Below are 11,074 nucleotides of genomic sequence, written 5' to 3'. Positions count from 1 at the left end.
GCGCTAGCTAGCTGTGAATCGATGTGTGCGAGCTAGCTAGCTGAGTCCGGCCGCGCGCGTTCGACCGCCGCCTGCGCCGCCCTGTCCTAAGCCCGCGCGTCATGGCCAACCCGCGTCTTCTCGTCCTTTCATCCGCCGGCCTTCGTTTCTGGCCGTGTCTTTCTCGTTCGCATGTCGGTCGCCGGTCAATTTTGATTTGGTTTTTTATAGATTGATTATACAGAATTTGTTCGGCCGGTGTCCACACCAGCCAGTAAAACTGATTTTCTGTGAACTGTAAAAGCGATATAAGGGTCTATAATATAAGAGGTCTGCTAGAGATGCTCTAATAGAGATGTGTGGTAAATGTAAACAGGGAACAAATCCTCCGGGGTGTGAAGAAGGTGCCCTCATGGCCTCATCATATTTCGGATTATGATTCTCTAATTACTTATTCTGAATCTGTAAGCAGAGTCTGCTTATTCTCGGCGAATGCCGAATTACATACGGAGAGGGGCTGCGCCCGGTGGGTAGAGCCGAATCAGGTCGCGCTAGCCCAGAGGCGAAGCAGCAGCAGAGGTGGTGTTTGTCCGAGCCGCCGCCGCTGCCTTGGCCTTGGCCTTGGGGCAGCGGTTGTGGCCGTACCAGACGCCGTCCGGCAGCGGCGCCCCGAAGTAGAAGGTGGCGGGCTTCTCTCCGGCGCCGGGGCCCGGCTCGGTGACCTGGACCCACTCGGGCGCCCAGCCGTCGCGGCCGGCGCGGCGGAGGTAGAGGTAGCAGACGCCGTAGCCGCACACCCCGGAGACGCGGAAGGTGTCGGTGCCGCACCGCTCGAAGGCCCTCCCGCCCGGCGCGCTCGGGAGGCGCGCCCCGTACGCCTCGTTCCGGTACGCGTCCCCGAACGCCACGCTGACCGCGTCCGACGTCCGCGCCGGCGACGCGCAGCTCGTCTTCACCTTCACCGTGTACGTGCACGTCCGCACGGCCGCCTCCTGCGCAGCACAACGCAAAACGGCGCCATGCGTCACACGGCAGAGCAGAGCAGTCGTCGGTTGATAGATAGATAGAGTGACACCGCGAGATGTGGGCGCGCGTGCAAGAGGAAGAAGAAGAACTCACGGTGCGGCTGTCGCGGGAGGGGCCCGCGAAGACGACGACGAGCAGCAGCAGCAGCGACAGGCGAGGCGCGGCCGCTCCGACGCCGGGACCCGCCATTGCCGGCGACGAGGCGAGGACGGGTAAAGGGAATATGGGACGGGGGACGGCGCGAGGACTCGATGTGATTGCGCCGCCGCGTAGGAGTTCGGGGGTGCTAATAATAGCGGTTTGGCGTGTCACTGTGTCGAGATGGCGATGAGGATGCGGTGCACGCTAGCACATGGCTGCAGGCCAGTGGACCAGCAGCGCATCGTATCGGATCGGCAACGCGCCGAATCGCTCACTAGCGGACACGAGCGTCGCGTGTCGTCACGCTCGGTGCTGATGTGGTCCGCCGCGCGGCGCAGGTCGACGGACAGAAGTCAGAAGCATCCAGCGCGGGGCACACACACACAAGCGCAGGGAGTTTGATGGTTTATAATCTCAGAGTAAAATAAGCTTAGATGCTTCTACGATGCTGCATAGTCTCAGAATGAAACAGAGGCTAGCTAGATGGTTCTCCAAAAACTTATGGACGTTGAGAAAGGTCTCTATGGCGCGCTTCAAATCGGAGAGAGAGAGGAAAAACAAAAAAAATGCAAAAATTGGGGCATTCCGAGAATTGAACTCGGGACCTCTCGCACCCTAAGCGAGAATCATACCACTAGACCAAATGCCCTTTGTTGTACTGTAATTCATTTATCGTTTATTTATACACCGCACGTAACGGAATGCCCTGGCTCCCTTGCCGCGAGCCTGTGGATGAATGCATCATCCTCCGTTGCTGCGAGCATGTGAATGAATGCTCCTCCGTTACCGGTTCTGTTGCTTTCCCTGAGCTAGTTTGTTTATGCTAAGTTAAAAATATGATTGTGTGACTCAAATATAAAAGTGAATCTTTTACTAATCGAATTGTGATCGATCATACAAATTGAAGAGGATATGATCTATTGGGGCCTTGAATCATCAAGTCAATTCTACCGCACCCTAAGGCCTTGTTCGGTTCCACAGGATTCTAAGGGGTTTGGAGCAGATTGGCAGGGATTAAATCCCCAGTAAGTCAAAATCCACATCAAACCCCTTCAATCCTCTCCAATCCTCTTGTGATGGGGATTAACCGAACAAGGCCTAAGCGAGAATCATACCACCAGATCAAATGCGCAATGTTGAACATATTTCATCTACAGCTTATTACAACATACTACGCTGTTACCACCAGATCAAATGCGCAATGTTGAACATATTTCATCTACAGCTTATTACAACATACTACGCTGTTGAAAGCATCCTCGACTGCTGCAGGGGTGTGAATGAATCCTCCGTTGTCAACCCTATTGCCTTTTCTGAATTGGTTTTTCATGCTGACTTGGCAATATTATTATTGTGTTAGTCAAATATAAAGGTGAATCTTTAGAAGCGTGCTAATCGAATTGCGACCGATCATACAAATTGAGGAGGATGTATGATTTCTCGAGGGCTTGAATCGTCACGTCAATTGTATGTCAAATCTATCTATAAAAATGTACCAATCTCCTTGGGAAGGCAGGCATGCCTCTCAAAATTAAGGTGTTTCTAGGTGCTTCGCGACCATCTCTCCAAGGACAGTCGTCAGGGTCCTAGTGATGGTCGGTGCCCCCTTTGCGAGGAGGAGGATGTTAATCATATTTTGTTTTTGTGTGTGCTTGCCAAATTCATGTGGATTGTGGTTCGGGGGTGTTTAGGGACCTCTTCGGTGTTGGGGAACGCAGTAAATTCAAAAAAATTCCTACGCACACTCAAGATCTATCATGGTGATGCATAACAACGAGAGGGGAAGAGTGTTGTTCACGTACCCTCGTAGACCGTAAGTGGAAGCGTTATGACAACGCGGTTGATGTAGTCGTATGTCTTCATGATCCGACCGATCCTAGTATCGAAAGTACGGCACCTCCGCGATCTATACACGTTCGGCTTGGTGACGTCCTACGAACTCTCGATCCAGCTGAGTGTCGAGGGAGAGCTTCATCAGCACGACGGCGTGATGATGGTGATGATGAAGCTACCGGTGCAGGGCTTCGCCTAAGCACTACGACAATATGACTGAGGTAGATTATGGTGGAGGGGGGCACCGCACACGGCTAAGGGATCAATGATCAACTTGTGTGTTCTAGGGTGCCCCATGCCCCCGTATATAAAGGATCAAGGGGGAAGGCCGGCCAACCCTTGGGGGCATGCCAGGAGAGGAGGAGTCCTCCTCCTAGTAGGAGTAGGACTCCCCTTTCCTAGTCCTACTAGGGGGAGGAAGGGGGAAGGAAGGAGAGGGAGAGAAGAGAAGGAAAGGGGGGCACCCCCCTTCCCTAGTCCAATTCGGACTAGAGGAGAGGGGGCGCGCGGCCCTGCCTTGGCCAGGCCTCTCTCTCCACTAAGGCCCATGTGGCCTATTAGTTTCCCCGGGGGTTCCGATAAACCCCCCCCCCCCCCCCCGGCACTCCGATAATTATCCGGTGACCCCCGGTACTCATCCGGTGTCCGAATATAGTCATCCAATATATCAATCTTTATGTCTCGACCATTTCGAAACTCCTCGTCATGTCCGTGATCATATCCGGGACTCCGAACTATCTTCGGTACATCAAAACACATAAACTCATAATACCGATTGTCACCGAACGTTAAGCGTGCGGACCCTACGGGTTCGAGAACTATGTAGACATGACCGAGACACGTCTTCGGTCAATAACCAATAGCGGAACCTGGATGTTCATATTGGCTCCCACATATTCTACAAAGATCTTTATCGGTCAAACCGCATAATGATATACGTTGTTCCCTTTGTCATCGGTATGTTACTTGTCCAAGATTTGATCGTCGGTATCTCAATACCTAGTTCAATCTCGTTACCGGCAAGTCTCTTTACTCGTTCCATAATGCATCATCCCATAACTAACTCATTAGTCGCATTGCTTGCAAGGCTTATAGTGATGTGCATTACCGAGAGGGCCAAGAGATACCTCTCCGATACTCGGAGTGACAAATCATAATCTCGATCTATGCCAACTCAACAAACACCATCAAAGACACCTGTAGAGCATCTTTATAGTCACCCGGATATGTTGTGATGTTTGATAGTACACTAAGTGTTCCTCCGGTATTCGGGAGTTGCATGATCTCATAGTCATAGGAACATGTATAAATTATGGAGAAAGCAATAGCAACAAACTAAACGATCATCGTGCTAAGCTAACGAATGGGTCAAGTCAATCACATCATTCTCTAATGATGTGATCCCGTTAATCAAATGACAACTCATGTCTATGGTTAGGAAACATAACAATCATTGATTCAACGAGCTAGTCTAGTAGAGGAATACTAGTGACACTCTGTTTGTCTATGTATCCACACATGTACTAAATTTTCGGTTAATACAATTCTAGCATGAATAATAAACATTTATCATGATATAAGGAAATATAAATAACAACTTTATTATTGCCTCTAGGGCATATTTCCTTCATTCAAAACCTTAGGTCGTGTGTCAAGGTCATTGCCCTCATGTGACCATGTAATAGATCACATCACATAGTTACGTGGTAGGTTTTTTGCCGCTCAATCATGGATTTTTCGGAATGTTCACAATAAATTTGCTATTGAAAAGATTATCATTGCTCATCTAACCGATTGTATTTTTTTTCAATCAATCGCCTTTTTCAGCTATGGTGTCACTTGGGCACGCAGAAGAACAAGACTATGCTGCAAGCAGTGCTCGTGAATCTTAGATATATCCACTATGTTAATTGACCGCCGCCAAACAACTAAAGTAGGTTTTGGTTTCCAAGCATGCATGCTCATGTATGAACTCCTCTATATCGTTGTTATCCTCGACCGTTTATTTTCTACAACCTTTTTGTTGTAAAACTTGAGCTTGTGTTCATGTTTGATGCTTTATAATATATATAAAGGCATGTGTTGCTTCTGGCAATCTTCTAAAAAACATTTGAATTTAGTTCTAGTATTTGTGAAAGTTTGGATTTTTTTATGTGGTTATTGGATGCGTTCAAAGTCCCAACAAAAAATGTGAACCAACGTTGGATGATTAGGAGGATAGTGGTATCCCCTGGCCACCAGAGTTCAAATCCCAGACTTGTCATTGCTGCTCATATTTTCCTGGATTTATTCCAGACCTTCCGGCGATGTCGTTTAGTGGGAGGAGACGCTCCCGTCGACTACGAAGGCATCTGTGATGACTTCGTCAATTTTAAGATGATGTACCTGCTCAGTCTTTCGGATAAGCTCATAGGAATAGGGTGTGTGTGCGTGCGTTCATAGGGATGAGTGTATGCTTGTGTATGTGAATGACTTCGATTGTAGTATGTTAAAAAAAGAGTCCCAACAAGAAAATGAATGAAGGTGAGGAGATAAACCCCCTGAAGTATTGGGTAAGGAGCAGGGCCGTCTCCAGGAATTTGGGGGCCCGATGCGAAATAAAAAAGGATTGTCCTATGGCTGACTAATTCCGATGTCATCCAAGACGATCTTACTCTATGATACGCGCTTGCTTGCACTTGCTTGTACTATATACTTAAGGTTGCACATTTGGGTGATAGGAACAACGAATATGAAACCCAAATTTAGAAAAATCATACTTCCTTTATTTTATTAGATGCATTAACTTTTGATGGAATTTCAAAATAGTAAGTCTATTTGGTTTATTCTTTGATTTCCTAATTTGCTAGCGGATTCTTTCCATTTGAGGTTTACAGTAAAAAAAGTCCCCGTGGATGGGGGGATCTCCTTTCCTCTCTAATCTTCATACATGCAATTGCATGCCAGCCAACAGATCCGGAAATAAAACGGCGTATGGATTAGGCAGTTGCGCCCGGAAAAACTGCTGGCTCGAGATGAAAAAGGAATCCCATGCACAGATCAACAAAGCAGACCGTGGGATCGTGTGTAAAAAAATAGATCCATGGGCATTAGCACCCAGGACATATTTTTATAGGAGAAGCCCACCCGGATGAGGCACCACAAATTCACTCCCGACGGGAGTCGAACCATGGCCGCAGGGTTTGCCACCGCATCCCTTGCCACTAGGCTACAACCTAGTTCTCTAGGATCATGTGTAGAAAAGGAAATAAATTTCTCATCATGCGGGGTGTGCCACATAATTAGCGTTAGAATTTTTTGAGAATTAATTAGCCTTAGATTAGTGCGATCTGGGGCCCTAGTTTTTTTGGGGGCCCTGTGCGGTGATACGTCTCCGTCGTATCTATAATTTTTGATTGTTCCATGCCAATATTCTACAACTTTCATATACTTTTGGCATCTTTTTATACTATTTTTGGAACTAACATATTGATCCAGTGCCTAGTGCCAGTTCCTGTTTGTTGCATGTTTTTTGTTTCACAGAATATCCATATCAAATGGAGTCCAAACGAAATAAAAACTGACGGAGATTTTTTTGGAATATATATGTTTTTTGGAAGAAAAATCCATGCGAGACGATGCTCGAGGGGCCCACGAGGTAGGGGGCGCGCCCCAGGGAGAAATGCGCGCCTCTGACCCTCGTGACCACCCCGTAAGGCGGTTGATGGCCTTCTTTCGCTGCAACAAAGCTAATATCCGGATAGAGATCGTGTTAAAATTTCAGCCCAATCAGAGTTACAGATCTCCGGGAATATAAGAAACGGTGAAAGGGAAGAATTTGAGAATGCAGAAACAAAGAGAGACAGATCCAATCTCGGAGGGGCTCTCGCCCCTCCCGTGCCATGGAGGCCATGGACCAGAGGGGAAACCCTTCTTCCATCTAGGGAGGAGGTCAAGGAAGAAGAAGGAGGGGGGCTCTCTCCCCCTCGCTTCCGGTGGCACCGGAGTGCCACCGGGGGCCATCATCATCACCGCGATCTAGACCAACACCTCCGCCAATCTTCGCCAACATCTCCATCACCTTCCCCCCTCTATCTACAGCGGTCCACTCTCCCGCAACCCACTGTACTCTCTACTTGAACATGGTGCTTTATACTTCATATTATTATCCAATGATGTGTTGCCATCCTATGATGTCTGAGTAGATTTTCGTTGTCCTATTGATGGTTGATGAACTGCTATGATTGATTTAATTTGCTTGTGGTTATGTTGCTGTCCTTTGGTGCCCATCATATGATTGCGCGCATGGATCACACCCTAGGGTTAGTTGTATGTTGATAGGACTATGTATTGGATGGCGAGAGTGACAGAAGCTTCAACCTAGCATAGAAATTGATGCATAAGGGATTGAAGGGGGACCACTGTATCTTAATGCTATGGTTGGGTTTTATCTTAATGAACATTAGTAGTTGCTGATGCTTGCTAATAGTTCCAATCATAAGTGCATAGAATTCCAAGTCAGGGATGACATGCTAGCAGTGGCCTCTCCCACATAATACTTGCTATCGGTCTAGTAAAGTAGTCAATTGCTTAGGGGCAATTTCGCAACTCCTACCACCACTTTTCCACACTCTCTGTATTTACTTTATTGTTTCTTTATCTAAACAGCCCATACTTTTTATTTACGTACTCTTTATTATCTTGCAAACCTATCCAACAACACCTACAAAGTACTTCTAGTTTCATACTTGTTCTAGGTAAAGCGAACGTCAAGCGTGCGTAGAGTTGTATCGGTGGTCGATAGAACTTGAGGGGATATTTGTTCTACCTTTAGCTCCTCGTTTGGTTCGACACTCTTACTTATCAAAAACTGTTGCGATCCCCTATACTTGTGGGTTATCAAGACCTTTTTCTGGCGACGTTGCCGGGGAGCAATAGCATGGGGTGAATATTCTCGTGTGTGCTTGCTTGCTTTATCACTAAGTAATTTTTATTTATTGTTCTTAATTGTTTTCTATCTTTAGTTATGGGTAGGAAACACAAAATACCAAAAAAATAGTTGTACCTACTAAACCAATGGTTGAAGAACCACTCAAAATCTATCACACTGCTGAAGCTTATTACTTGGATCATCTTCGATCCCTATGTGCTCGTGCTGAAATCCCAACTAGCTTAGTTGAGGGCAAATCTTTAGATGAGCATGCTTATTATGTGTGACACCGAATATCTGAAAAAGGGAAAACTTTACTGGATCAAAATCATCGTTTGCAATGCTATGCTTGGAATTTATGTGAAATATATGATTTTACTTGTTGTTCTGAAAACCCTAAGAAACACATTCCCTATCAATGTGAGTTTAGTGATAATGGAATCGTATCTTCGTATGCTAAGGGTGTTTATAATTACTATGATGTTCAACAAATTGAAGAATTTGTTGCTTTTAAGGGTGCTTACGAAATTGCTTCTTTGATTGAAAAGTATGATGCCACTCTTTACAAATCTGAAAAATTTGCCATACTTAAATATTGCTATGATAATTATGCTTCTAATGCCTATGTTGAACCATATATTGAGTACTACTCCGCTGTCCAAGAAGAAATTAATATTTTGCAGGAGCCTATGGAAGAAGAAATTGATGAAACTGTGAGCTCATTGGATGAAAAAGATGATGAGGAGAGCGAAGAACAAAAGGAGGAAGAGCGGATTAGCTATCCGTGGCTACCTTCTAATGAGAGTAACTCTTCAACTCATACATTGTTTAATTTCCCTTCGTGCTTACCGAAGGATGATTTTGATGATGACTATTATGATCCCTTTGATTCTCTTGAAATATCCCTTTTTGCTGATGCTTGCTATGCTTGTGGCCAAGATGCCAATATGAATTATGCTTATGGAGATGAACTTGCTATAGTTCCTTATGTCAAACATGAAATTGTTGCTATTGCACCCACGCATGATAGTCCTATTATCTTTTTGAATTCTCCAAATTACACTATATCGGAGAAGTTTGCCCTTATTAAGGATTATATTGATAGATTGCGTTTTACTATTACACATGATGATTTTGATGAATATAATATGCATGTGCTTGCTGCTCCTACTTGTAATTATTAAGAGAGAGAGGAACTATATCTCCACCTCTATGTTTCCAATATGATAAAATTGCAAGAAACTGTTCATACTATGCATTAGCCTTTACTTTGTGTGCATGAATTGTTCTTTTATGACATGCCGATGCATAGGAAGAGAGTTAGAGTTCATTGTTACATGATATATGTTACTTTGTGCTCACTACTAAATTAAAAATCATTGTTAACTAAAATTGGCTTTGATATACCTTGGGATCCGGGTGGATCCATTACTTGAGCACTATATGCTTAGCTTAATAGCTTTAAAGAAAGCGCTGCCAGAGAGACAACCCGGAATTTTAGAGAGTCATTTATTTCTGTTGAGTGCTTTTATATAGTTTAAAAACAACAAAAATAAAAAGGGGAACCCAAAACTTTTTTAAAAAGGAAAGCGAAAGTGAGAAAGACAAGCATTGTTGAAGTGGGAGCTAGCCTTGAACTTTGTTCATGCTCACGGAAACTTTTTGAATCCTGATTATAGAAACTTTTCAATAAAAATAATTATCCCCTTGTACAATTCCATTGTATTATAAAAATAATGTGCCAAGGTTTGCCTTTAGGATGTTTACATTTACTTGATGGTTTGTACGGTGCAGGACAGAAACTTTGGCTGTAGTGCGTGATTTTACATTTTTTGCTGGAACGTCAATTCGTTCTGATTCTTTTTGCACTGTCTTACTATACAAATTTTTTATTTTTCTTAATTTTAGTAGAATTTTTCAAGTATCATAAGTATGGTGAATGTTCAGATTATTGCAGACTGTTCTGTTTTAGACAGATTCTGTTTTTGATGCATAGTTTGCTTGTTTTGATGAAACTATCGATTCATATCAGTGGATTAAGCCATGAAAAAGTTATACTAAAGTAGACACAATGCAAAAAAATGAATTGGTTTGCAACGGTACTTAGAGTAGTGATTTGCTTCATTATACTAACGGATCTTACCGAGTTTTTTGTTGAAGTTTTGTGTGGATGAAGTGTTCGATGATCGAGAAGGTCTTGATGTGAGAAGAAGGAAGAGAGGCAAGAGCTCAAGCTTGGGGATGACCGAGGCACCCCAAGTAAATATTCAAGGAGACTCAAGCGTCTAAGCTTGGGGATGCCTCGGAAGGCATCCCCTCTTTCTTCAACAAGTATCAGTATGTTTTCGGATTCGTTTTGTTCATGCGATATGTGCAATCTTGGAGCGTCTTTTGCATTTAGTTTTCATCTTTCTTTTATGCACCATGCTGTTATGAGATAGTCCTTGGTTCATTTATAGAATGCGCATTGCACTTCACTTATACCTTTTGAGTATGGCTTTATAGAATGCTTCATGTGCTTCACTTATATCATTTGAAGTTTGGATTGCCTGTTTCTCTTTATATAGACAACCGCCATTTGTAGAATACTCTTTTGCTTCACTTATATTTGTTAGAGTGTGGGCATATCTTTTGTAGAAAGAATTAAACTCTCTTGCTTCACTTATATCTATTTAGAGAGATGACAGGAATTGGTCATTCACATGGTTAGTCATAAAATCCTACATAAAACTTGTAGATCACTGAATATGATATGTTTGATTCCTTGCAATAGTTTTGCGATATAAAGATGGTGATATTAGAGTCATGCTAGTGGGTAGTTGTGGATTAGTAGAAATACTTGTGTTGAGGTTTGTGATTCCCGTAGCATGCACGTATGGTGAACCGATATGTAACAAAGTTGGAGCATGAGGTATTTATTGATTGTCTTCCTTATGAGTGGCGGTCGGGGACGAGCGATGGTCTTTTCCTACCAATCTATCCCCCTAGGGGCATGCGTAGTAGTACTTTGCTTTGAGGGCTAATAAACTTTTTCAATAAGTATGCGAGTTCTTTATGACTAATGTTGAGTCCATGGATTATACGCACTCTCACCCTTCCACCATTGCTAACCTCTCTAGTATCGCGCAACTTTCGCTGGTACCATAAACCCACCATATACCTTTCTCAAAACAGCCACCATACCTA

General features: G+C 44.2%; 1 protein-coding gene and 1 non-coding gene across 2 annotated transcripts; both read right to left on the bottom strand.

Annotated features, from left to right (window-relative positions):
* Positions 1 to 375: 375 nt before the first annotated feature.
* Positions 376 to 1,338, bottom strand: LOC125551367 (embryo-specific protein ATS3A-like). Its single transcript, XM_087515621.1, has 2 exons — positions 1,099 to 1,338; positions 376 to 971 (listed from the first exon to the last, which is right to left on the bottom strand). Exons 1-2 carry the CDS (start codon positions 1,192 to 1,194, stop codon positions 531 to 533), a joined length of 537 nt encoding a protein of 178 aa, XP_087371747.1. The 5' UTR covers positions 1,195 to 1,338; the 3' UTR covers positions 376 to 530.
* Positions 1,339 to 1,723: 385 nt separating this feature from the next.
* Positions 1,724 to 1,795, bottom strand: TRNAP-AGG (transfer RNA proline (anticodon AGG)). The gene has a single exon. It is a non-coding gene; the product is annotated as a tRNA-Pro (tRNA).
* Between the last annotated feature and the right edge of the window lie 9,279 nt (positions 1,796 to 11,074).

This window comes from Triticum urartu, chromosome 1A, assembly GCF_056163025.1.
Source record: "Triticum urartu cultivar PI428250 chromosome 1A, HENAU_Tu73, whole genome shotgun sequence".
Taxonomy (NCBI): domain Eukaryota; kingdom Viridiplantae; phylum Streptophyta; class Magnoliopsida; order Poales; family Poaceae; genus Triticum; species Triticum urartu.
The sequence above is the reverse complement of the archived record's forward strand: the minus strand, read 5'-3'. Positions and strand labels throughout refer to the sequence as shown.